Here is a 27,632-nt window from a genome sequence, read left to right on the forward strand (position 1 = left end):
TTCAAAAGAATCAAAAGAAGCTGCAGAAAGTTGAAAACTCAATAGGCTCCATCACGGATACGAGAAACAGAAAACCTACAGCACAATACAGGCCCTTCGGCCCACAAAGCTGTGCTGAACACGTCCCTACCTTAGAACTACCTAGGCTTTACCCATAGCCCTCTGTTTTTCTAAGCTCCATGTACCCTTCCAGAAGTCTCTTAAAAGACCCTATCGTATCCGCCTCCACCACTGCCGCCGGCAGCCCATTCCACGCACTCACCACTCTCTGCATGAAAAAAAATACTTACCTCGGACGTCTCCTCTGTACCTACTTCCAAGCACTTTAAAACTATGCCCACTCGTACTAGCCATTTGAGCTCTGGGGAAAAAGCCTCTGACTGTCCACACGATCAATGCCTCTCATCATCTTATACACCTCTATCAGGTCACCTCTCATCCTCCGTCGCTCCAAGGAGAAAAGGCCAACCTATTCTCATAAGGAGTGCTCCCCAACCCAGGCAACATCCTTGTAAATCTAGCTTCCATTGTATCCAGGATATCCTCAAGGAACAGTGCCTCTGAAAGGTAGCATCCACTATCAAGGACCCCCACCACCCAGGACATGCCCCCTTCTCATTGTTACCCTCAGGAAGGAGGTACAGGAGCCTGAAGACACACACTCAGCGATTTAGGAATAGCTTCTTCCCCTCTGCCATTCAATTCCTGAATGGACGTTGAATCTATGACACGACCTCACTACTTTCTTGCAATCCATATTTAATACACATTTAACATAATTCAGTTTTTATTACATATTGCATTTAACTGCTGCTACAAAAACAACAAATTTCACAACACACGCCAGTAATATTAAACCCGATTCTGAAGAGTTGAGGATCGAACCCAGTCCTTCAAGTTGGAGAGTACTTACCAGCTTCGTCGTAGAAGTAGTGGATGGCCCCTTCAGAGGTGTCGTCGAAGTTGGAAGCCTCGTGCACGGGGCCTCGTGGTAACAGCAGTGAGCTGGCAAAATGCAGGGCTGCCGGAAGCCCGTGTGTGCGGGACTGGGAGGCTGCGCGGTTCCGCTGGATGTCCTGCAGGCTGCACGGAAGGAGAGATCGGCACGTGGTCAAGGCAGAGCGGGGGGCTTGCGTGGCATCCCAAGGCTCCTCAGGAGGAGCGGGACCGGGTGTAACCTCATTCTCCTTCTCTCTACCCTCCCTGGTAGTGAGCACACCACCTTTAACCAGCATTGCCCAAAGATTTCATGCAAATGGCATACAAGGGCAAAATGAAATTGCGGCCCATTGACTACCAGAGGAAAGTCACAGTGGTCAGGAATTCGACACCGAGTTGGGCTCTGTGGCTCGGAGGGGAAAGGTGGGTGAAGAGGCAAGCTGGGGTGGGAGGGGATTTATTGGTTAGGGGAAACAGACAGGAGCTTCTGGGTGGTATGTTCTCCCAGACCCTGGCGCCCGGGAAGCATCTCACGTTCTTTAAGTGGGAGGATGAGCAGCCAGAGGTCAGGGTCCATATTGGTGCCGATGACAGAGTCAGGAAGAGGGACAGGGTTCTGCAAAATAAGCTCAAGGAGGTAATTTAAAGGATGGGACCTCCAGGGCTTTGATCTCAAGATTGCTACCCGTGCCACATGCTAGTGAGACCAAAAGTAGGAAAATCATACAGTTTTACACATGGCTAAGGAGTTGCTTTAGGAGGGAGGGCTTCAGATTTTTGGATCATTGGGCTCTCTTCCAGGGAAGTTGGGACCTGCACAGAAGGGTCAGTTTGCACCTGAACCGGAAGGGGACTAATATCCTAGCGGGAAGGTTTGTTCATGCAGCACTGGGGGTGGGGTTAAACTACAGTTGCAGAGGGCTGGGAATCAGAGCCAGAACAGATAGTGGAGTGCTTGTGGAGACACATGTCCTTAAGACCTCAGACAACACCAGGAATCAAAAAGTTGAGCGTGGTGCGACTAATGCCCTGAGTTGCGTATATTTCAATGCAAGAAATATCTCAGGAAACACAGACGAGCTCGGCATGGATCAGCGTGTGGATTTGTGGCATTGTAGCCATTAGCGAGACCTGGCTACAGGAGGGGCAGGACTGGCAGCTCAATATTCTGGGGTTTGGTTGCCTCAGAGCGGGAGGGATTAAAGGGGGATGGGTGGCGTTACTCGTCAGGGATAGTGTCTTGGCAGTGCTCAGTCAGGACAGACTAGAGAATTAATCTAGTGAGGTTTTATGGGTAGAACTAAGGAATAAGAGAGATACGACTACGTTAATAGGGCTATATTATAGACCACCCATCAGTCCATGGGACTGAGAGGAACAAATTTGCAGAGAGATTGCAAGAAGCACAAGGTTGTGATAGTAGGTGAGTTTAACTTTCCACATATTGACTGGGACTCCCATACTGTAAAACGGCTGGATGGGAAACAGTTTGTCAAAGTCAGCATGGATTTGTGAAAGGAAAATCATGTCTGACGAATCTCATAGAATTTTTTAAGGATGTTAACTAGTAGAGTGGATTGGGGAGAACCAGTGGATGTGGTATATTAGGATTTTCAAAAGGCTTTTGACAAGGTCCCACACAGGAGATTAGTGTGCAAACTTAAAGCACATGGTATTGGGGGTATGGTACTGATGTGGATACAGAATTGGTTGGCAGACAGGAAGTAAAGAGTGGAAATAAACGGGACCTTTTCAGAATGGCAGGCAGTGACAAGACTTAGACTTAGACAAGGGAATTAAATGCAGTATCTCCAAGTTTGCAGATGACACGAAGCTGGGTGGCAGTGTTAGCTGTCAGGAGGATGCTAAGAGGATGCAGGGTGACTTGGATAGGTTAGGTGAGTGGGCAAAGTCATGGCAGATGCAATTTAATGTGGATAACTGTGAGGTTATCCACTTTGATGGCAAGAACAAGAATACAGATTATCTGAGTGGTGGTCATTAGGAAAAGGGGAGGTGCAACAAGACCTGGGTGTCATTGTACACCAGTCATTGAAAGTGGGCATGCAGGTACAGCAGGCGCTGAAAAAGGTGAATGGTATGCTGGCATTCATAGCAAGAAGATTCAGGTACAGGAGCAGGTTGGTACTTCTGCAGTTGTACAAGGCCTTGGTGAGACCACACCTGGAGTATTGTATGCAGTTTTGGTCCCCTATTCTCAGGAAAGACATCCTTGCCATAGAGGGAGTACAAAGAAGGTTCACCAGATTGATTCCTGGGATGGCAGGACTTTCATATGATGAAAGACTGGATGAACTAGGCTTATACTCTCTGGAATTTAGAAGATTGAGGGGGGATCGGATTGAAACGTATAAAATTCTAAAGGGATTAGACAGGCTAGGTGCAGGAAGATTGTTCCCGATGTTGGGGAAGTCCAGAACGAGGGGTCACAGTTTGAGGATAAAGGGGAAGCCTTTTAGGACCGAGATGAGGAAAAACTTCTTCACACAGAGAGTGGTGAATCTGTGGAATTCTCTGCCACAGGAAACAGTTGAGGCCAGTTCATTGGCTATATTTAAGAGGGAGTTAGATATGGCCCTTGTGGCTAAAGGGATCAGGGGGTATGGAGGGAAGGCAGGTACAGGGTTCTGAGTTGGATGATCAGCCATGATCATACTGAATGGCGGTGCAGGCTCGAAGGTCCGAATGGCCTACTCCTGCACCTATTTTCTATGTTTCTAAGTGTGTTCAGGGAAGTTTCCTTAATCGGTAGCTGCAAGTCCCAATGAAAGAGTGTGCAATACTTGATCGGCTATTCCTCCTTCGCTCCAGATTCTAACACGTGCTCCCAGCACCCCCTGCACTTTGCCCCCACAGTGCCGCTCGCTCTGCGTCACCCTCTGTGACCACAGGCCCCTCCCCGAACCGCCACAGGGCGCCATACCTCGGCGGGGAGCCCATGATGGACGGTGGAGGCGTGGGGTTGCTGCCAGCGTTGTGCCGCCGCCTCATCGCCTGCGTCCGTTTGATGCTGCTGCTGAGCTCCCGCTTTCCCACATCGTCGGGGACGGGGGCTGAAAGCCAAGGGTTGCAAGCCGTCACCACGTGCAGATTGACCCCCCCAAACCGCCCGAACAACCCACCCTACCCTCTGCCCACTGCAGGAGGCAGACACGGCCGCCGTTAAAACTTCTCATCGGTCACGTCCTGAGTTTGGTCAACAATGGCCCTCTGACATTTCGGCAGTCCCACTCCCACAATGCTGTGCTCCTGCAAGCTCCTCATGTTTCTGTGTTACAGAACCATCAAGAACGACAGCACAGGATCCTTTCCTTCGACCTGTTCCCGGACCACAGCCCCTCACACCCCTCCTATCCACATACTTAACCTAATTTCTTATCCAATCTTGTGCTGGGCACGTGGCCGAGAGGTTAAGGCGTTTGTCTAGTGATCTGAAGGTCACTAGTTCGAGCCTCAGCTGTGACAGCGTGTTTGTGTCCTTGAGCAAGGCGCTTAACCACACATTGCTCTAGTGTCTGTGTGAGGAGTGGCGCCCCACACAGACTTTCAACACCGCGCCTTGTAAGGCATGAAAATGCCCAACGCAGGCCTCTCATGGTCTGAGTCGACGTTCCCTCCTTCCCTATCCTAATTTCTCTTAAGTGTTGGAATCGGACCCGTATCCAGCCCTTGCGCTGGTAGCTTGTTCCACACGCAGTCTGAGTGAAGAGGTTCCCCCTCAGGTTTCCCTTAAATATCTCTCTCTCCCTCCCCATCTCTCATTCCATCCACCATCCCCGTCACCGGACACTGCATCCCCTCACCCTGTCGAAAGCACCGACCACTATTCCCACTGAGACTGAGGCACACCACCCACCCATCCCCGTCACTGGACACCGCGGAACCCCGGCCCTCCTGTTGACCTACCTCCTCCGACGGCCCCCTCGCTGGTGAGGGCGGCCGCCCAGCTGGCCGGGCTGACGGAGTGTCCCCAGGAGCTGCCGACGGACTCCAGCCGCTGGGCGAGGCGCTCTCGGCCTCTCGGCTCGCCCTCCCGCGCCTCCAGGTCCGACTTGGAGGCAGTCAGGGCGCGGGCGCTGCCGGACAGCTGCTCAACAGCCCCTCCCCCTCCTCCTCCCCCTCCCCCCGCCCCACCGAGGTTCGCCCCGGAGGTGCGGGCCAGCGGCGAGGGCATAGGGGTGGGCTCACGCTCGGGGCGCCGGCTCCTGCGGCGGGCGGCGGTGCCAGCGGCGGGTGGGGAGCAAGAAGGGGAGGTGGCGCTGGAGGAGCTGGACGAGCTGCTGTAGCGGGGTTGGGAGCGCAGGCTGGAAGCGTCACTGGGCTCGCTCGAGTCCTCGTCCTCCGAGGAGCCCCCGGCGAAAGAGCGGGGCGGGGGGCCGCGCTCAAACACCCCGACCCTGCCCCTCCTCCTCCTGCCGCTGGGCTTCTTCCCGGCCGGGCCCCGCCGCCTCACCAGCCGCAGGTCCTTGGGCCTCACTGACTGCTCGGCGTCCTGCAGGGGGAGTGACGGGGACAGCCTGCCCTCCAGCCAGGTGGTGAGAGGGTCCAGTGTCCCAGGGAAGGGCAAGGCGGCGATGGTGGTCTCTCCGGGATCGGGCGTGGGGGCCAGCTCGCTGTCAGACAGGTCAGTGTCGCTTCCCACCTTCCCGGCCAGGACCCGGGGCGCACCGGCCTCTCCCCCGCCAGCCCCCTCGGGCCCGGGCGCCGCCGGGGAGGGGCTCTCCAGGCGAGTGGAGCCGGTCTTCTCGCTGCGGTAGCTGCCGCTGACGGTGCCAGGTGACTCCCGGCCGGCAGCGCTGAGGCAGCTGTCAGTGGAGCCCGCCGCCTTGGCGGGGCTCCGGGTCTCCGGGCCGCCCTCCCCCGTCTCGTCGTCCTCGGCCCCGAGCCGCCGCTGCAGCAGAGGGCCCAGCAGGGCCTCGCACAGGCTCTGGGGCTCGCCGGGGCGCCAGCCCCCCAGCTGGTCGAGCAGTCCGAAGGGCAGAGTGGGGAGGCCGCAAGGCTGGGTGGCCGGCCGCTGGGGGGGGCCGGCCGGCGCTGGGGTCAGAGGTGGCGGGGGCGACGGGGCAGGCTCCAGTCCGGCGCGGAAAGGCAGCACCGTCTGGGTGGGTAGTGGCGGCAGCCTTTTGGCCACAGGGCACGTGTCCAGCTGGCAGGCCTCGGGCAGCATCAGGCACTCCTTGGTCGTCTGCGCGTCTGAAACGACAAGGAAACCAAGAGAAGAGTTCGACAGTCTCCCGATCAGGTTATTTTCATTTACACCGACCGGCCGTTTCTTGATATCCCAAGGAATTGGCCTGCAAGTCGTACAACTTCAGGGTTCTGAGGCGCTGCAGCCCTGTGGACAAGCCAATTCCATGTCGGTGCTGCCGGCTGTCACGCTGCAGGAGAAACTGAACATTGCAAACAGCCGATCGGCTGCCGCAGGCCTCTGTTACTCAGATCTCTCTTTCTCTCGATGGTGGGGGAGAGTTTGCTGCCGATTTTTGAATCTGAGAACTCGGTATAAAAGTGACATTAAAGCTAAAGTTAAAGTCTGTCCCGAGCCTTATGGCCCATCAGGGCCAGTGTTTATGCTGGTTTCCGTGGCGTGAAGCGACTAAGAGTACGAGACTCCCCCGCCCCCCCGGATCAGCTGGGTGGACTGGAGCAGTGTGTGGTTAAGTGCCTTGCTCAACGACACAACACGCTGCCTTGGCCGAGACTCGAACCCACGACCTTCAGATCGTGAGCCCAACGCCCTAACCACTTGGCCACGCGCCGCACATAAAAGTGACGTGGCAGACTTTTAACATCGCAATCAGCCAATTGTTTTATTTTGCTGCTGTCCCCTCTCGCTGTAGGAAGGGCAGCAACCTCTCTGTCTCCAGGTTTCGGACATCCGCAGACACTTTTGTGTCTTTTGGGCTCCCAATCTAAGGGGGAACTTGCTGGCATTGGAGAGTGTCCAGAGGAGGTTTACTAGAGTCCTCCCAGGAATGAAAGGGTTAACATACGAGGGGAATTTGACAGCTCTGGGTATGTACTCACTTGCAATGAGAGGGGATCTCATTAAAACCTATCAAATACTGGAAAGCCTAGAGAGAGTGGATGTGGAAAGGATGTTTCCTATAGTGGGGAGTCTAGGCACAGTCTCTGAGTACAAGGACGGAGATGAGGTGGGATTTCTTTAGCCAGAGGGTGGCGAACCTGTGGAATTCATTGCCATAGACGGCTGTGGAAGCCAAGACATTGGGAATATTTAAAGCGGAGGTTGACACGTTCTTGATTTAAGGCAAAGGGATTGAGAGGGAAAATAAAACCAGCCACACACATCAAAGTTACTGGTGAACGCAGCAGGCCAGGCAGCATCTCCAGGAAGAGGTACAGTCGACGTTTCAGGCCAAGACCCTTCATCAGGACTAACTGAAGGAAGAGATAGTAAGAGATTTGAAAGTGGGAGGGGGAGGGGGATATCCAAAATGATAGAAGACAGGAGGGGGAGGGATGGAGCCAAGATCTGGACAGGTGATTGGCAAAAGTGATATGAGAGGATCATGGGACAGGAGGCCCAGGGAGAAGGAAAAGGGGGAGGGGGGAAGCCCAGAGGATGGGCAAGGGGTATAGTGAGAGGGACAGAGGGAGAAAAAGGAGAGAGAGAGAAAGAATGTGTGTATATAAATAAATAACAGATGGGGTACGAGGAGGAGGTGGGGCATTAGCGGAAGTTAGAGAAGTCGATGTTCATGCCATCAGGTTGGAGGCTACCCAGACGGAATATAAGGTGTTGTTCCTTCAACCTGAGTGTGGCTTCATCTTGACAGTAGAGGAGGCCGTGGATAGACATGTCAGAATGGGAATGGGATGTGGAATTAAAATGTGTGGCCACTGGGATATTCTGCTTTCTCTGGCGGACAGAGCATAGGTGTTCAGCAAAGTGGTCTCCCAGTCTGCGTCGGGTCTCGCCAATATATAGAAGGCCACATCGGGAGCACCGGATGCAGTATATCACCCCAGCCGACTCACAGGTGAAGTGACTGTCTGGGGCCCTGAATGGTGGTAAGGGAGGAAGTGTAAGTGCGGAGCAGGACTGATGGGCCGAGCTGAATGTTCTAATTCTGCTCCAGTGTGTTACGTCCAGTAGGGGAGACTCAAGACTCAAGTTCATTTATCACGTGTACATTGAACCAGTTAATCAAGTGTGTCATTTGCACTCACAGCCCACACACCCGAGGGTGCGCTGGGGGGGAGGGGGGGGCAGCCCGCAAGTGTTGCCCAACATCCTGCACCCACAATGCTCGGCAGAGCAACACAAAAGCACAACAAGCAGCGGAAACAGCAGCAAAAACAAGCCCCCGCCCCTCCCTCCCACCCACCCAAATACACCGTCATTCAACCCAGGACAGACCCTCCCCCCCCCCCCCACAACGGCCAACACAGCTGGAGCAAACCCGGTCGGCAACGGGCAAGCGGCGGGGCTGGCTCACCTGCCGCGTCCACCGCGTTCAGCTTCAGTAACTCCCTGTCGGCCGAAGTGACAATGACGTTTTTGCTGCCCTGTTCACGGACCAGATCTCTAATACCTGTTGGAAACACAGGAAACGGGAGTCGGTGAGCAGGGAAGAGCAGGGTCAAGGACAGACGTAAAACAAACCCCAGAGGAGCCTGCCCCAAGCACACAGGGGGTACCTGAGTGGCAACGGCAGAGAACTGAATGAAGCCTACTCTCAAGCAAAGAAGTTTACCTCAACACGGCTAAGGCAGTGGGCTGCACGTCAGTGTTCCTCTCGCGCTAACACTGGACAACAAATTTTTCCCAAAAGCGTTGCTTCCTCAGAAATTCTTTTTTTTTAAATTTATGATAGACCGCTTGAAGCTGAACACAAATATAATTTCAGACCACTTGTATCATGTAGGAATTTGGAGAAACAAGAAATTAACTTTTATTGGATGTAATGCATTTAATTGCATGGTGATGCTGACACTTTGCAATAGTTCAACTAAGCTAAAAATGTTTTGTTGATGATTTTCATTTGTAGTCAGTGTCTGAGGCTTTTCACTCAAGTGTCCAACAATAATCAGCCAGCACTGAATTTGACTACAACATCCTGGTGAAACCTCTCACCATGCTCGTCACTGACAGTGCCAAGTTTGGCAGGAAGAAAGTCTAAATTGGAAGGCAGAAAATGAATCTTTAGTGACATGTTGCATTTCACAGTTTTGTATTCTTATCAACCAGTTTGATGCTCTGTAGTTGCCACGAAAATTTTTAACAACATCCTTGAACGCCTTCCATGCGATTTTCTCCGGTCCCTCTAGAAGCTCTTTGAATTGCCTATCATTGATGACCTGTGTGATTTGTGGACCATCAAAAATGCCTTCCTTAATCTTGGCATCAATTATTCTGACTTGAATAATGAACTGAAATAACAAATATAGATTTTTTTTTAAAAAAGGTGTGCGATAGGGAGATTTCATGGTAATTTTGATCATCAGCAGCCCAAAACCCATAAGATACAACCAAAAGTATTCAGGAAGCAAAATCTTTGTTGTCCAGTGGGACCCATAAAATGCATCTGGGTTCATTGCAAGGTGCTTACAAGAAATGGACCTGGGTCAGATATTCCACACTATCTTAGATAGACCTTTTGGTCTATCATTGACTCCATACTGACCTATTTATACCAGTCCTATATTAATCCCATTTTTTAATGTTTTCTCCATATTCTCATCAGTACCCCCCAACACCAGATTCTCCCACTGACCAATAACCCACCAACCCACACACAATTCATTTCCATTACTTCTCCGTTCACTACCCTCTACCCATTGCCAATGCCGCAAATCTGTTGCCACAAAACAAAGTCCACGATGCATGCCAGTCATAATAAACCTCATTGTTTCGCTCCTGTGAAATACATGTTAATTCTACAGTGGCCACCTCCTATACCTAATAAAGTGGACATTCAGGGCACATTCATGGTATGCTGCTGCTGTAGCCCATCCGCTTCAAGCTTCAACACGTTTTGGGTTCAGAGATGCTCCTCTGCACGTGTGGTTATTTGAGTTACTGTCGCCTTCCTGTCAGCTTGCATCAGTCTGGCCTTTCTCCTCTGACCTCTCTCATTAACAAGGCGTTTTCACCCACAGAACTGCCACTCTCTGGATGTTTTTCTTTCACACCATTCTCTGTAAACTCTAGACACTTGTGTGCGAAAATCCCAGGAGATCAACAGTTTCTAAGATACTCATCCCACCCGGTCTGGCACCAACAATCATTCCACTGTCAAAGTCACCCAGATCACATTTCTTCCCCATTCAGAATCACAACTGAACCTCTTGACCACGACTGCATGCTCGTATACATTGCGTGGTGCCACCCCGCACTCGGCTAGGGGCTGGTCTCTCCTGTCAGTGCTGCCCTCCCGTGTTCAAGCAGTGCAATGACAGGCCGGATCGGCCTGCATCTGCACACTGCCAGGAGACTGTACCATCAATTGTGGGACATGTCCCTCAGGGTCTTGGACCATTGTGTTTTTTTTTTGCAAGACTATTTACTTTTGGCTTGCTACCTTGACAGTGCCGTGTATGCTTCGCACCTTGGCCCCAGAGGAACTCTGTTTCCTTCTGCTGTGTCTATGTACGATAATTAAACTTGATTCGAGTTTGATTGAATTGCTGCCACATGATTGGCTGATTAGATAAAATGCAGGTGATCAAGTGGCACTGCGTGTATCACGATGCCTACGAGAGGCAATTAGGTTGAGGCATCGGTTGCCCGTCCCCTTGGAAAGACTGCAACCTGGCAGCGGTTGGTGGCCCTGTGCTGGGACAAAACCCTCAACTAGTCATATATTTAAGTAAAGACAGCTATAATTCATTAGGAGTTTAAGGAGATTTGGCATGTCACCGAAGACTCCAGATGTAACATTCTGACTGGTTGCATCACCGTCTGGCGTGGAGGGGCCACTACACAGGGTCGGAAGAAGCCGCAGGGGGGTGTAAATTCAGCCAGCTCCATCATGGGCGCTACCTTCCCCACCTTCGAGGACAGCCTTAAAAGGCGGCATCCATCATTAGGGACCTCCATCACCCAGGACATGCCCTCTGAGGAGGGGGAAGAGGGGAGGAGAAGATGGCGGCGCGACGCAGTGCGCGCGGCTGCTCCGAAATGATATCGTATTTGTTAAATGGGGGCCGTGCACAATCCTGATTTGATGGAGACAGCCGTGAGAAGCATGGAGGAACATCTGGAGAAACTTCTGGAATGCCTGCTTCGCTGCCGCTGCTACTGTGCAACCCAGAATCTCCGGAGGGGAAGGCCCCAAATACTCGGCTTTGCCTACTGTCTGTTGCCAGGGCCGGGGTCAAAGCACTCGGCAGAGATGGTGCTCAGTGTCGGAGGCTCGAAGTTTTTGGACGGACTCAAGAATCGGCTGTGGCCGGGTGCTTCCAGGGTACTGCATCGGCAAGTTTGCGGCGCTGGAAGCTCATGGCAGGAAGAGAGTTTCTCTTCCTTCCACCAACTGCGTGAGATGACGGGAGTTTCGAGAGACTTTTTTTTTCACCGTGCCCATGGTCTGTTCTTTATCAAATTACGGTATTGCTTTGCACTGTTGTAACTATATGTTATAACTATGTGGTTTTTGTCAGTTTTTTTAGTCTTGTGTTTCTGTGATATCATTCTGGAGGAACATTGTATCATTTCTTAATGCATGCATTACTAAATGACAATAAAAGAGGACTGAGTGTCCTCATAATCTAATCTAATCTTCTTATTGCTACCTTCAAGGAAGAGGCACACACTCAATCACTCCGGAAAAGCTTCTCCCTCTCCACCATCTAATTGCTATACAGACAACGAGCCAACTCATGAACAATACCTCACTATTTTTAGCTTTCTTTTTGTACTACAGATATTTATCATTGTGCTGCAAAACAACAAATTTCTCAACATACGTCAGTGATATTAATGATGAATCAGATTCCGATTCTGACAATCAGAAAACCACTATCCCTTGTGGAGGACCAGGTTCAGCCAGCCCCAGGACCCCTTTAGTGACTCGAATGAAGACACGGCCTACCTTTAGAAGCACCATGGTCCTCCAGGTGGGTCAGCAGTTCCTAGGGTGAAAGAAGGGAAGTTTTTTTTAAAAAATTAAACCCGAACAGTCAGTTTGATTTTCTTTCTGGTTGTGTTTCAGGTCTTGGGGGTCATCTCCCCCAATAACATTTCAGTTGTCACTTGTCAGCCCGCATTCTCTGCATTTGGAATTCTGTCCTGCGCAACTGTGTCCCAGACGCCAATATGGGCAGCACGGTAACATAGTGGTTAGCGAAATCTATCACAGCACCAGCGATAAGACCATAAGACGTAGGAGCAGAATTAGACCACTGGGCTCATCGAGTCTGCTCTGCCATTCAATCCTTTTTTTCCCCCTCCCCAGCCCCACTCCCCAGCCTTCTCCCCATAAACTTTGATACCATGTCCAATCAAGAACCAATGATGCTCTGCCTTAAATACATCCAACGACCTGGCCTCCACAGTTGCCATGGTAACAAATCCCACAAATTCACCACCCTCGGCTGAATAAATTGCTCCATATCTGTTTTTAAATGGATGCTCCTCTATCCTGAGGCTGTGCCCTCTTGTCCTAGACTCTCCCATCATGGGAAACATCTTTTCCACATCTACCCTCTCTAGGCCTTTCAACATTCAAAAGGTTTCAATGAGATCTCCCCCCCCCCCCAAATCCTTCTAAATTCCAGTGAGTACAGACCCAGAGATATCAAACTTTCTTCGTCTGATAAACCTTTTGTAGCCCCCCTGGCCACCCTCAGGGTCGCTCTCCCGCCTTCTGCCCCAAAACCCCGCGCATACAGTATCTTCAAATACACCAAAACCATAACAACTATCCCAATTGGTTAATAGCACTTTCTTATCACCCTCTAAACCACAACAAGCTGCTAGTGCAAACTTTCTCAGCGTTAAAGCACAACAAAGCCGCATTCCACAGATGAACATAACAAAAACGCCATTTTAATTAGCCTCCGCAGTAACATAAAAATCGAAACCCCCTTACACTCTCCCCCCACCAAATAAAGTCATGTCCTCATGACTTCTAAATAACTCGCCACCCAGTCCTACAGACACACAACACACACATACACAGATACACACAGTGACAGTGCTCCCCAAACAGTAGACCTTACTCCCGTCCCACGGGCGCTAAATAGGCCAACCTATCTGGGAGCTTCTTAACCCTCTGAGACCTCCGTACCCCCTCACCTAAACCCACAAGGCTCAGACACTACTAGGGATACCTCGGGCCTGCTTGCCAACTCCTCTCTCACTCAGGCCACCACTACAGCTCGGAGCCCCCTGTCCCGTGGCCGGGGCCCCGCCTCTCCTCCTTCCTGATCCTGCCGTAACTCAGACTGCCCACAGCTAGCCCTCCCCACTACACCTGACTCAGTGGGAGAAGGGCCAAAGGTCTCTTCCTCAATCACGGGGAAGTTAGCGAAAGGCAGCATGTACCACATGTGCAGCACATCATCCTTCGAATCCGTATTCTTCCTCATTCCTTCGATCGGTAGCTGCTGTTTGAGTTTCTCCAAACTGAAACATTTAGCTGGGGCTACCCCTTCAGCCTCCTGCAGTCGAGACGTCAGCTTCTTCGGGGACTCCTTCAACTCTCGCCACAGCCTCAGCAGTTCTGACTCAGGGTTCCTGGCCATCTCAATCTGGGACGCAGTTACCCCACCAGCTTCTTCCACCCTGACTTGAAAAGCAGCAGTTAAAGGATGTTCAGCCTCCGGTTGTTTCTTCCTGAGGGCGTCTTCCAGGTCAACTTTCAGTTTTTCCACTTCATTTAAACTCGCGATAGTCATCTTCAGGTTCTTTTCAAGCGTCCGCCTCCCTTTTCCGAGATCGGTCCTCCATTTCTTTACCTCCTCGGGAGTGTAGTCAAACTCCCCTCCCTGGGCTCTCGGTTTTCTGTTGACCTTAGTCAGAACACTTCCTTGATCTTCCCCAACTTGTAAATCTTCCAATCTGTTCTGAATGGACGTCTTGAGTTTCTGCTGATGCCTTCGAAGGTGGGTCATTGTTTCTTCTCGCTGGATTAATTCGTCAGTATATGACCGCAGTGCGGTGCAAATCCCCTCTCTTCCCTGTGTCTCATTCAGATTGATGACCTGGGTTTCCATCCCCCGGTCCACCACCGTCTGTCCCAATACCAGGAAGTTCAACTGGTATGTCGGGTCATTTTCCTCACATTGCACCAAACTCCTCCGGCCAAAAACTCCTCCACATTTGACACTTCGCTTCGGTCGCCCGGGCTCAGCCACTCGTCTCGCCTCATAGTCCCCCAAGGCGAATCCAAGCTCTAGGCGGTCATCCACATACGTCAAAACTCCACACACCTTCACTTCCCCCACGGTTTTCCTCATGCCCCGCGGGAAGGATGCAGGGGCTCCGGATATGCCCTTGGGCATCTTTTCGGATCGGGAGAATCCTAGGGAACTAATAAAGGCCATCTTCGGCTCAACAGCCGCACTCCTCACGATCTGGCAACATCCACCCCTCAGATGCAGCACATTAAACCACGTCGCATCATCCACACACACGCTGCCTTCATCTTCCACGCCGCCAGGGTCTAGTTGCCGCGACCTCTTTCTCACTGAGGTGTCTTCAGCGGTCAACTCCCCTCCCTCGTGGTGGTTCGGAGCATCTACTGAGAGGGTCTCATCCTCAGCTACTTTCCCCAAGCCGTACCACCGCTGGGTCTCGTTTAAATTCGGTACCGGCTCAAGGCTGCTACACACGTCCTCAGAAGCAACTCGACACGCTGGGTGCCCAGACAATGCCCCCATGAACTCCAGGGTCATTAACCAATCATCGTCTTCTGGATAACTACTACCACTAGTACCCAAAGTCTCCAGTGCCCTTGCGGTTGTCAAGGGTAAATGCTTCAGACACCGGTTGTAAAACGAACTGTCCAACAACTTGATCTGTGCGCCGGGGTCGAGGATAGCTTTAGCATCGCTTCTCTCTATCCATAGCGACATCCTGGGGCGTGGCCCCTCTAAGCCTTCAGGAATAGGGTCTTTTCCTTGCGGAAGTTCAGTGTTACATTGCTAGGAACGTGTTTCCCCAGAGACCGCAGGCCGTACCCCCACTGGGCCTCCACTAAGTTTCCCGACACCTCTCTGATCAGCTGAACAACTGATCCCCTGAAATGATCCCCCTGGCACTACAAGCAATTTAGCCGCCCTCCTCGCCAGAGAAGACACACTGAAAACTTTCCCCCCTCTTTCAAATAACTGACAGCTGTCACTACGGTGTAAGTGAACCTGACAGCTCTAACACCGTCACCAGCCCGCCTACTCAAACTTTCAACCAATCCCTGTCGCTCTCCCTCAACCAAGCACTGCCACTCATCTAACAACTGAGAGATCCGCTCCGCCCACGTCTCACACGTCTCCGCCCCTCCTGGGGTGGACACTATCCCCAGTGCCAGGCGGAGCCTGCCAGAGCTAGAACATTTATTCGCAGACTCTACCTCCAAATCAGACCACTCTTTCCTCTCTCTCCCAACTGCATGGACAGCCCCGAGTGCCACCTCTAACTCGTCAATGCTAGTCTGAACTCGAACGAAGACCGCACCCACAACGCATACAGCAATCAACAGCAAATAACCCACAGAGACACACATTACAGATTTAATCAGGGCACCCACACAGCATACCAACAGACTCAAGCATCCCGGACAAAGCCCCCACAATGTAGCCCCCCTGGCCACCCTCAGGGTCGCTCTCCCGCCTTCTGCCCCAAAACCCCGCGCATACAGTATCTTCAAATACACCAAAACCATAACAACTATCCCAATTGGTTAATAGCACTCTCTTATCACACACTAAACCACAATAAGCTGCCAGTGCAAACTTTCTCAGCGTTAAAGCACAACAAAGCCGCATTCCACAGATGAACATAACAAAAACGCCATTTTAATTAGCCTCCGCAGTAACATAAAAATCGAAACCCCCTTACACTTTCATTTCTGGAACCTTCCTTGTGAACCTCCTCTGAACCCTCTCCAATGCCAGCTCATCTTTCCTTAGATGAGGAGCCCAAAACACAACACTAAAGGTGAGGCCTCACCAGTGCCTTATAAAGCCTCAGCATCACATCCCCCCTCTTGTATTCTAGATCTCTTGAAATGAATGCTAACATGGCATTTGCCTTCCTCACCACCGACTCGACCTGCAAGTTAACCTTTAGGGTGTTCTGCACAAAGACTCCCAACCCTTTGCATCTCAGATTTTTGGATTTTCTCCCCGTTTAGAAAATATGCGTACATTTGCTTCTAATACCAAAGTGCATGAGCATGCATTTTCCAACACTGTATTTCATTTGCCACTTTCTTGTCCATTCTCCTAATCTGCCTAAGTCCTTCTGCATCCTACTAATTTCCTTAACATTACCTGCCCCTTCTTCATATCATCTGCAAACTTGGTAACAAAGCCATCTACTCCATCACCTAAATCCTTCACATACAGCACAAAAAGAAAGAAAGCGGTCCCAACACCAACCCCTGCAGAACACCACTAGTCACTGGCATTCAACCAGAAAAGGATCCTTTTATTCCCACTCGCTGCCTCCTACCAATCAGCCAATGCTCTAACCATGCCAGTAACTTTCCTGTAATGCTATGGGCTCTTAACTTGGTAAACAGCCTCATGTGTGGCACCTTGTCAAAGGCCTTCTAAAAGTCCAAATATACCACATCCACTGCATCTCCTTTATCTACCCTACTTGTAATCTGCTCAAAGAATTCCAACAGGTTCGTCAGGCAGGATTTTCCCTGAAGGAAACCATGCTGACTTGGTTCTATTTTGTCCTGTGTCACCAAGCACTCCACCTTAACAATCGATTCCAACATCTTCCCAGGTCAGGCTAACTGGTCCATAATTTCCTTTCTGCTGCCTTCCTCCTTTCTTAAAGAGTGAAGTGACATTTGCAATTTTCCAGTCCTCTGGCACCTTGCCAAAGTCCAATGATTTTTGAAATGTCATTCCTAATGTCTCTACAATCTCTCCTGCCACCTCTCTCAGAACTGTAGGGTGCAGTTGATCTCATCCAACTGACTAATGTACCCTTGGGTCTTTCAGCTTTCTGAGCACCTTCTCCCTTGTCATAGTAACTGCACTCAGCTCTCTTCCCTCACACCCTCCAACATTTTGGCACACTATTAGTGTCTTCCACACTGAAGACTGATGCAAAATACTCATTTAGTTCATTTGCCATCTCCTTGACCCCAGTTATTATTTCCCTGGCCTCATTTTCTAGCAGTCCTATATCCACTCCAATCTCTCTTATTTTTTGTTTTAAACATACCTGAAAAACCTTTTCCTATCAAATTTCATATTGTTCGCTAGCTTGCTTTCATATTTCATCTTTTCCCTCCTAATGATTCTTCTAGCTGCTCCCTGTAGGCTTTTAAATGCTTCCAAAAACTCTGCCTTCCCAATAATTTTTGCTTTGTTGCGTGCCCTCTCTTTTGCTTTTACATTAGCTTTGACTTCCCTTGTCAGCCACAGTTGAACTATTTTGCCTTTTGAGTATTTGTGTTTTTGGAATACATCTATCCTGCACCTTCCTCATTTTTCCTAGAAACTCACGCCATTGCTGCTCAGCTGTCATCCCTGCCAGCAGCTCCTTCCAATTTACTTTGCCCAACTCCTCTCTCACACCACCGTAATTTCCTTTACTCCACTGAAATACAGACTTCACTTTCTATCTATCAAATTTCAAGTTCAACTCAATCATATTGATATCACTGCCTCCTAAGGGTTCTTTTACCTTAAGCTCCCTAATCACCTCCGGTTCATTACGTAACCCCCAATCCAGTATAGGTGGTTCAATGAAAACTGCTCTAAAAGCCATCTCATAGGCATTCAACAAACTCACTCTCTCGAGATCATTTCCAACTTAATTTTCCCAATCGACCTGCATACTGAAATCTCCCATGACTATTATAGCATTGCTCTTTCGACACGCCTTTTCTATTTCCTGTTGTAATTTGTGGTCCACATTCCAGCTACTGTTGGGAGGCCTGTATGTAACTGCCACCAGGGTCCTTTAGATCTTGCGGGTTTCTTTACTCAACCCACAAGGATTCAACATCTTCCGATCCTACATCACATGTTTCTAACAACTTGATCCATTCTTTACCAGTAGAGCCACGCCACCCCCTCTGCCTCCCTTCCTATCCCTCCGATACAACGTGTAACCTTGGACATTCAGCTCCCAACTACAACCGTCCTTCAGCCATGATTCAGTGATGACCACGACATCATACCTGGCAATCTGTAATAGTGCAACAAGGTCATCCACCTTAATTCTTATACTCCGTGCAATTAGATACAACATTTTGATACTGTATTTGCTACACTTTTTGATTCTACATCCCTAATGCACTGATACTCACCCTGCTGCCTGCAATTATGTCCTATCATCTAACTGCCCTTCCTGACAGTCTGACTGCACGCTATCTTTGCTTTTTCACCATCTGTCCTATCTTGAGTCCCTTCAGTCCTGTCAAATCAGTTTAAACCCTCCCCAACAGCTCTGACAAACCTGCCCATGAGAATATTGGTTCCCCTTGGGTTCAGGCTCAACTTTTGAACAGGTCATACCTCCCGCTGAAGAGATCCAATGATCCAAGCACCTGAAGCCCTGCCCCCTGCACCAGCTTCTCAACCACGCATTTATCTGCCAAATCATCCTGTTTCTACCCTCATTGGTGTGTGGCACAGGCAGCACTCCTGAAATTACTACCCTGAAGGTCCTGCTTCTCAGTTTTCTGCCCAGCTCTCTAAATTCTCTTTTCAGGACCTCTTTGCTTTTCCTTCCTGTGTCATTGGAACCAATATGCACCAAAACATCTGGCTGCTCTCCCCCCACCCTTCTCCAAAATGTTGTAGACGTGATCTGAGACATCCCTGACCCTGGAACCTGGGAGGCAACATACCATTGGTCACGTCCACAGAACCTCCTGTCTGTTCCCCTGACTATCGAGTCCCCCATCACTAGAGCTGCCTCTTCTCCCTCTTTCCCTTCTGTACCACAGACCCACGCTCAGGGCCAATAACCCGATCTCAGTGACATTCCCTTGGGAAGTCATCCCCACAACAGTATCCAAAACGGTACACTTATTATTGAGGGGAATGGCCACAGGGGTGCTCTGTGCTAACTGCCCCATTCACATTTCCATGTCTCCTGACAGTCACCCAGCTTCTCGCCCCCCCCCCCCCACAGCTTCGGGGTGACGACTTCCCTGTAACTCTGGTCGATCATCTCCTCACTCTCCCATACAAGCCGAAGGTCATCCAGCTGCTGCACCGGCTCCCTAACACGGTCTTCAAGGAGCTGGAAAGTTTCAGCAAATCATCATAGTTTCCATAACTACCCTACCTGTTTCCCTTATCTCACACAATTCAATATCCTCCCCCTCAGTGAATATTAAGGTGGTGGATAACTGTTTGTCAGATTGGAGGCTGGTGACTAGTGGTGTGCCTCAGGGATCTGTACTGGGTCCAATGTTGTTTGTCATATTCATTAATGGCCTGGATGATGGGGTGGTAAATTGGATGAGTGGGTATGCAGATGATACTAAGATAGGTGGCATTGTGGATAATGAAGTAGGTTTTCAAAGCTTGCAGAGAGATTTAGGCCAGTTAGAAGAGTGGGCTGAAAGATGGCAGATGGAGTTTAATGCTGATAAATGTGAGGTGCTACATTTTGGTAGGACTAATCAAAATAGGACATACATGGTAAATGGTAGGGCATTGAAGAACACTGTAGAACAGAGGGATCTAGGAATAATGGTGCATAGTTCCCTGAAGATGGAATCTCATGTGGATAGGGTGGTGAAGAAAGTTTTTGGTATGCTGGCCTTTATAAATCAGAGCATTGAGTATAGGAGTTGGGATGTAATGTTGAAATTGTACAAGGCATTGGTAAGGCCAAATCTGGAGCATTGTGTACAGTTTTGGTAACCAAATTATAGGAAAGATGTCAACAAAATTGAGAGAGTACAGAGAAGGTTTACTAGAATGTTACCTGGGTTTCATCACCTAAGTTACAGAGAAAGGTTGAACAAGTTAGGTCTTTATTCGTTGGAACGTAGAAGGTTGAGGGGGAACTTGATAGAGGTGTTTAAAATTATGAGGGGGATTGATAAGAGTTAATGTGGATAGGCGTTTTCCATTGAGAGTGGGGGAGATTCAAACAAGAGGACATGGGTTGAGAGTAAAAGGGCAAAAGTTTAGGGGTAACATGAAGGGGAATTTCTTTACTCAGAAAGTGGTAGCTGTGTGGAACGAGCTTCCAGCAGAAGTGGTTGAGGCAGGTTCGATGTTGTCATTTAAAGTTAAATTGGATAGATATATGGACAGGAAAGGAATGGAGGGTTATGGGCTGAGTGCAGGTCGGTGGGACTAGGTGAAAGTAAGAGTTCGGCATGGACTCGAAGGGCCGAGATGGCCTGTTTCCGTGCTGTAGTTGTTATATGGTTATATAAGCTGCAGCCGGATGCACTTCACGCAGACGCAGTTCCCTGGATGAGGATTTAATTTCCGCCGCTGCCTGCAAGGGGTCTGTACGTTCTTCCCGCGGCCATGTGGGTTTCCTCCGGGTGCTCTGGTTTCCTCCCACAGTCCAAAGACGTACCGGTTAGGGCTAGCGTGCTTGCTTATTTAGAGATACAGCATGGAACAGGCCCTTCTGGAGCAACAAGCTGCGCCACCCAGCAACCCACCTATTTAACCCGAGACAGGACAACTTACAATGATCAATTACCTACTTATCGGTACGTCTTTGGACTGAGGGAGGAAACCAGAGCACCCGGAGGAAACCCTCGCTCTCACGGGGAGAACGTACAAACTTTCTCATCAGGGATGCTGGAACTGAACTCCGACGCCCTGTGGGTCGCTAGCCGCTACGCTCATCATCATAGCTTGTCGCACCAGACAGCCAGCCACTCTAGTGTTGTTTGGTTGATGTCGAGCAGGTCAGTGTCAGCTAAATCAGGTGAGAGTGGGCAGCTGCGCGGAACGTGTTCGATGTTCTGCTCCCTTTCGCCACGCTCACAGGATTCGCTGGTCTTTAAACCCCACTTCACCATATTGTCTCCCGTCCGACAAACTCCCGCTCTCACTCTGTTGAGAGTGCACCACTTCAATTATTATGGCCGCACAGCTGACGCCAGCAGCGTGGCGACACTTGCGGGCTGCCCCCGGCACGTATTTGGACTGTGTTGGTCGTTGATGCAAACGACCCACTTCACAATGTACAGTATGTTTCAATGCACGTGACAAAGTAAGCTAATCTCTTAATATTTGGAACTAACGACTGCTGGAGCCAAGTATCTATTTTCTGTCTGTATTGTATTTTGCGTCAGGTTTATTAAGGTAATCTGTCACGTAGGTTGGGGGGGTGGTAGAAAAAAAATGAGTAAATACTTATTCATGGTTTGTCTTAGCTAGTTTAGTTTAGTGTACTAGAGAGGGAGTGAACCATGGTGAATGATTTTTTTGTTGACCGCTAACTAGATCGCTAACTTCACTTAGTTACACTATTCAACTGCAAATTATGCCATTATACTGCTTAGTATAATACACCGCCATTAGACCGCTATATTGCTAATATAGTTTTGTAGCTTTTTTAAATGCTACACCATCGTTTGTCTTTGCTGGTTTCGTAACCAAGGATCGAATGCATCTTCTTCAATTTGGAAATTTGTTATTTGGAAGCGCGTCATACATAGTCGGATACCCTGGCTTAGTCTCGCAGAGGTTTCGATTTGTTTGAGTAACCGCGACATAGACTCCAGTGTTTGCCCGCGTGCCACTCTCCCCTGTCCTCCCGCAGAGCAGCGGGTAGTACTCACCGAGACTTGGTTGAACCCAAAGACAGAATGCTGAGAGCTGCATCGCACAGGCGGAGTGGTGTTCGCCTTTCGAAAAACCGTCATCTCCACTCCTCCTCCCGGGTCCCTGCGGCGTTAAGGGAGACCAAAGAGTAAATCGACCATGGCTTTCCTGCCCTCTCCAGCCTTTCTCACCTCCTCCCTTTTAGACAAATTCTTGGATAGCGTGCTTCCCTCCGCGATTAATGAAGAAACTAGTAACCTCCGCTTTAAACAGACCCAATGGCTTTGTCACAATAGCCGTCTGTGGCAATGAATTCCACAGGCTCACCACTCTCTGGCTAAAGAAATTCCTCTTCCTCTCTGTTCTAAATTAGAATTAGGGTAGACAATTTAGATCAGAGTTGAGGAAAAACTTTTTCACACAGATGGTTGTGGTTCTGTGGAATGCTCTGCCTCAGAAGGCAGTGGAGGCCAATTCTCTGGATTCTTTCAAAAAAGAGTTAGATAGAGCTCTTAAGGGATACGGGGAGAAGGCAGGAAAAGGGTACTGATTGTGGATGATCAGCCATGATCACAGTGAATGGTGGTGCTGGCTCAAAGGGCTGAATGGTCTACTCCTGCACCTATTGTCTAAATCAACGTCCTTCTACTCTGAGGCCGTGCCCTCTGCTTCTAGATTGCCCCACTATAGGAAACATCCTCTCCACATCCACCCTATCTATGCCTTTCAATATTCAATAGGTTTCAATAGATCAACCCCAACCCCCCATTCTTCTGAACCCCAGTAAGTACAGGCTCTGAGCCAAACAGTCCTCATTAAGTTAACCCTTTCATTCCCAGGATCATTCCTGTGAACCTCCACTGGTTCCTCTCCCACATCAGCGCATCCTTTCCCAGACGTGGCGCCCAAAACTTCTCACAATACTCCAAGTGCGGTCTGACCAAAGCCTTAAGAAGCCTCAGCATCACATCCTTGCTTTCATTGGTGGGGGGGGGGGGGGGGGCGCACGGTAGTGTAGTGGTTAGCACAACACCTTATGGTACCAGCGGCCCGGGTTCAACTCCCGTCGCTGTCTGTGAGGAGTTTGTACGTTCTCCCCGTGACTGCATGGGTTTCCTCCGGGTGCTCCGGTTTCCTCCCACAGTCCAAAGGCGTACCGGTCGGTAGGTTAATTGGTCATTGTAAATTGTCCTGTGATTAGGCTAGGGTTAAAAAGGGGGTTGCTGGGTGGTGAGGCTCAAAGGGACCTACTCTACACTGTATCTCGATGAAAATATAAATATCCTAGCCCTCTCGAAATGAAGGTCAACATTGCACTTGCTTTCCTTAGCACTGACACAACCTTCAGGAAATCCTTTGTTGAAGCCACCAAGTACCTTTACACCCCCAATTTCTGAACTTGCTCCTCATTAAGTAAAATAGAATGCAGTAGAACAGAGGGATCTCGGAATAATGGTGCATAGTTCCCTGAAGGTGGAATCTCATGTGGATAGGGTGGTGAAGAAAGCTTTTGGTATGCTGGCCTTTATAAATCAGAGCATTGAGTATAGGAGTTGGGATGTAATGTTGAAATTGTACAAGGCATTGGTGAGGCTAAAGTTGGAGTATTGTGTACAGTTCTGGTCACCGAATTATAGGAAAGATGTCAACAAAAGAGAGAGTACAGAGAAGGTTTACTAGAATGTTACCTGGGTTTCATCTCCTAAGTTGCAGAGAAAGGTTGAACAAGTTGGGTCTTTATTCTTTGGAACGTAGAAGGTTGAGGAGGGACTTGATAGAGGTGTTTAAAATTATGAGGGGGATAGAGTTGACGTGGATAGGCTTTTTCCATTGAGAGTGGGGAAGATTCAAACAAGAGGACATGGGTTGAGAATTAAAGGATAAAAGTTTACGGGTAACATGAAGGGGAACTTCTTTACTCAGAGAGTGATGGCTGTGCGGAACGAGCTTCCAGCAGAAGTGGTTGAGGCAGGTTCGATGTTGTCGTTTAAAGTTAAATTAGACAGCTATATGGACAGGAAAGGAATGGAGGGTTATGGGCTGAGTGCGGGTCAGTGGGACTAGGTGAGAGTAAGAGTTCGGCACGGACTAGAAGGGTCGAGATGGCCTGTTGCCGTGCTGTAATTGTTATATGGTTATAAGTAACCAATTTCTCCCGGGATCAATAAAGTATGACTATGACTAAAACAGTCTATGCTTTTATTCCTGCAACCAAAGTGCATGACCATACCAGCCCTGATGAAGGGTCTTTGCCTGAAAAGAGACTGTTTATTTTCCTCCATAGGTGCTGCCTGACCTGCTGAGTTCCCCCACAGCATGGTGTGTGGGTCTTGCTCACCCGATTTCCAGCATTTGCAGAATCTCTTGTGTTTATGACCATACACGTCCCGGTATTCCATCTGCCACTTCTTTGTCCATTGTCCTAACCCGTCCAAGTCCTTTCCGTACACATCAGGTTCCCACCCCTACGACAGTGAGGGGCTCGACTGCCATGGAAGAGTGCAGTCGACCATCCATTTCTTGTGTGCTTGCATACTCGCGCCAAGTGGGGCAAGTCACACATCGTGACCCCTACCAAATTTAAACAAACTCAGGGGTGGGGAGTCATAGAAAAGTACAGCATAGAAACCGGCCCTTTGGCCCATCCAGTCTATGCCGAGCTATTTAAACTGCCAACTCCCATCGACCTGCAACTGGACCACGGCCCTCAATACCACTCCCACCCAAACTCCCATACCGCTCACGTGCGCCACTGGTGCTGGCAGCTCGTTCCACACTCGCATGACCCTCCGAGTGAAGTCCCCCCCCCCCACCATCTTCCGCTTCACCTTCTCACCCTTAACCCATGACCTCCAGTTGTAGTCCCATCCAACCTCAGTGGGGAAAGCCTGCTTGCATTTACCCCCTGTAACTCTGCACACCTCTGTCCCATCTCCTCACCTGATTCCACTGCTCTCCTCGCCGCTGGCCCCCAGCTCGGACTCCTCCAGCTTGCTGCCCTCCACGGCCAGCGAGGGGTTCCTCTGCTCCACGATCTCCCCCTCGTCGAACATGGCGTGCAGGCGGTAGTTGACGGACTTGACCGTGGTGAAGAACAGGGCGACGACAGCACAGTAGATGCCGGCAATGGAGGTGCTGGGCGGTAAAGCCTGGGGGGGGTTGCGCAAGGAGATACAGCGTGAGTCCTGAGCAAGCCAACGCACATTTCAGGTGACCATCGCTGGACACCACTCATTCCAACCTCGAAAGTTCTATGAATGACAGGGTACACAGTCCAGGTACACTGTTCCGGTACAAAATTGACACTCACCTCAATCGATCCTTGGGAACTTACATTTTCCATTTCAATGAACCTACGTCGACTATTTTCTTTTGCTCAATTTTTGCACTACTTGGTTAATTTAATTTGATATATACTTATTGTAAGTTACCATGTTAGTCATTATTATGTTTTGCAATGCTAATACATGATTGAGAACTTCTGGAGAGGGAAATCAGAGGTCCATCAGCCAGTCCTCATCAGAGGATCAGCAACTTTAAATTCCTTGGTGTTACCATTTCAGAGGATCTGTCTTTGTTTCTACTTCCTCAGGAGGCTGCGGAGATTTGACACAACATCAAAAACTTAGACAAATTTCTATAGATGTGTAGTGGAGAGTATATTGACTGGCTGCATCATGGCCTGCTATGAAAACGTCAGTTCCTTTGAACGGAAAATCTCACAAAAGGCAGTGGATTCCATGCAGTACATCACGGTTAAAGCCCTCCCAACCATTGAGCACATCTACATGAAACGCTGTCGTGGGAAAGCAGCATCCATCATCAGAGACCCCCACCACCCAGGCCATGCTCTCTTCTCGCTGCTGCCATCAGGTTAGAAGGTACAAGAGCCTCAGGACTTGCACCACCAGGTTCAGGAATAGTTACCACCCCTTAACCATCAGGCTCCCGAACAAAAGGGGATTACTACGCTCATCTATTGAGATGTTCACAATCAACGATCTTACTTTAAGGACTCTTTATCTCATGTTTTCGTTATTTATTGCTATTTATATTTACATTTGCATAGTTTGCTGTCTTCTGCATTCTGATTGATCTTTCATTGATTCAGTTATAGTTACTAGCCGAAAGATTTACTGAGTGTACCTGCAGGAAGATGAACCTCAGGGTTGTATATGTACTCTGATAATAAAATTTACTTTCAACAATATACTGCTGCCGCACAACAACAAATTCCATGACTTAGGTCAGTGATACAAAACCGGATTTTGATCTGACAGGCCTTGCAGAAAAACTGGGGATAAAAAAGATTGCTAAGCTGCATAGGAGAGTGTAGCCCACATTCTGCCCGTAACCCTCCTAGCCCTTCTCCTCCACGCACCTCTCCAAAAATCTATCGACCTCTTTTTTGAATGGAATCGCATGGCCACGTCTCCACGGGCCATTGAGGTAGAAAATCCCAACAATTTGCTGCCCTCCAAGAAAGGAAATTTCTCACCTTAATTTGGAATAGCTGACCCCCTTACTTGAAAAGGACTGAAAGCGGCCGAGAGGATCATAGGGGTCTCCCTACCATCCATCGGGGACATCTACCATACGCAGGGCCCTTAGTATTATCAAGGATACCCCCCCCGCCCCCAATCCATCCAGCGCCCTCTTTGACTTTCTACCATCAGGCAGGAGACTCCGATGCGTAAAGACAAGACGGTCAGGATGGGAAACAGTTTCTTCCCTCAGGCCGTCAGGCTTCTGAACTCCCTGCCGCGTCGCATTCAAAGTGTCACTGTTCTGTACCTGACAATGTTTAATTTATGCACTTTAGTTTGTTTATTTACGTGTAATCCATCTCTAGGTTTCATCCTTACTTTCCTATCGCATCTGAAATCCTGTCTGCCCTCTACCCTGGACCCCCATCAATTTGCCTATCGCACCAACAGGTCAATAGGGGACGCCATCTCCACGGCACTTCAGTCTGCCCTGACCCACCTGGACAGCCCCAACTCTTACGTCAGAATGGCATTCATTGACTTCAGTTCAGCATTCAGTACTGAGGTCTCCTCCAAGCTGATCGCCAAACTTCGCCAGCTTGGTATCAGCTCATCCCTCTGCAATTGGACATTGGACCTTCTGACTAACAGATCCCAACTAGTTAAGTTAGACAACCTCTCCTCCTCCACTCTCACCCTGAACACCGGCGTGCCTCAAAGCTGTGTGCTGAGCCCTCTTCTGTACTCCCTTTTCACCTACGACTGCGCTCCTGTACATGGTTCTAACTCCATAATCAAGTTCGCCAACGACACCACGGTGCTGGGCCTGATCAGAGGAGATGACGAGACGGCCTACAGGGACGAGGTTCAGCACCTGGCTGCGTGGTGTGCCAACAACAACCTGGCCCTTAACACCCAGAAGACCAAGGAGATCATTGTGGACTTCAGGCATGCTAGAAGCCACACTCACATCCCCATCTACATCAACAGAGCTGTAGTGGAGCGTGTATCAAGCTTCAAATTCCTTGGTGTCCACATTTCTGAGGATCTCACCTGGTCCATCCTGATCAAAAAGGCGCAACAGTGCCTTTATTTCCTGCGGAGCATGAAGAAAGCTCACCTCTGCCCCAGGATACTGACGGACTTTTACTGCTGTACCATTGAGAGCATACTCACCAACTGCATCTCAGTGGGGTATGGCAATTGTCCCGTATCGGACCGCAAAGCACTCCAGCGTGTGGTGAAAACTGCCCAGCGGATTATCGGCACCCA

The 27,632-nt window shown here is 49.7% G+C and overlaps 1 protein-coding gene across 2 annotated transcripts in view; it reads right to left on the reverse strand.

Moving 5' to 3' along the window:
- The window catches only part of LOC140189267 (pecanex-like protein 3), a 122,196-nt gene that overhangs the window by 85,449 nt on the left and 9,115 nt on the right, over nt 1-27,632 (reverse strand). For both annotated transcript variants that reach the window (XM_072245962.1, XM_072245961.1), the window contains exons 2-8: nt 24,814-25,022; nt 21,891-21,996; nt 12,021-12,060; nt 8,424-8,519; nt 4,867-6,153; nt 3,884-4,013; nt 914-1,083 (exon numbers count right to left, since the gene is read on the reverse strand). In XM_072245962.1, coding sequence (XP_072102063.1) covers nt 914-1,083; nt 3,884-4,013; nt 4,867-6,153; nt 8,424-8,519; nt 12,021-12,060; nt 21,891-21,996; nt 24,814-25,022 — 2,038 coding nt within the window. The remainder of the gene's footprint in view (nt 1-913; nt 1,084-3,883; nt 4,014-4,866; nt 6,154-8,423; nt 8,520-12,020; nt 12,061-21,890; nt 21,997-24,813; nt 25,023-27,632) is intronic.

Source organism: Mobula birostris, chromosome 28 (genome assembly GCF_030028105.1).
Source record: "Mobula birostris isolate sMobBir1 chromosome 28, sMobBir1.hap1, whole genome shotgun sequence".
Lineage (NCBI taxonomy): Eukaryota > Metazoa > Chordata > Chondrichthyes > Myliobatiformes > Myliobatidae > Mobula > Mobula birostris.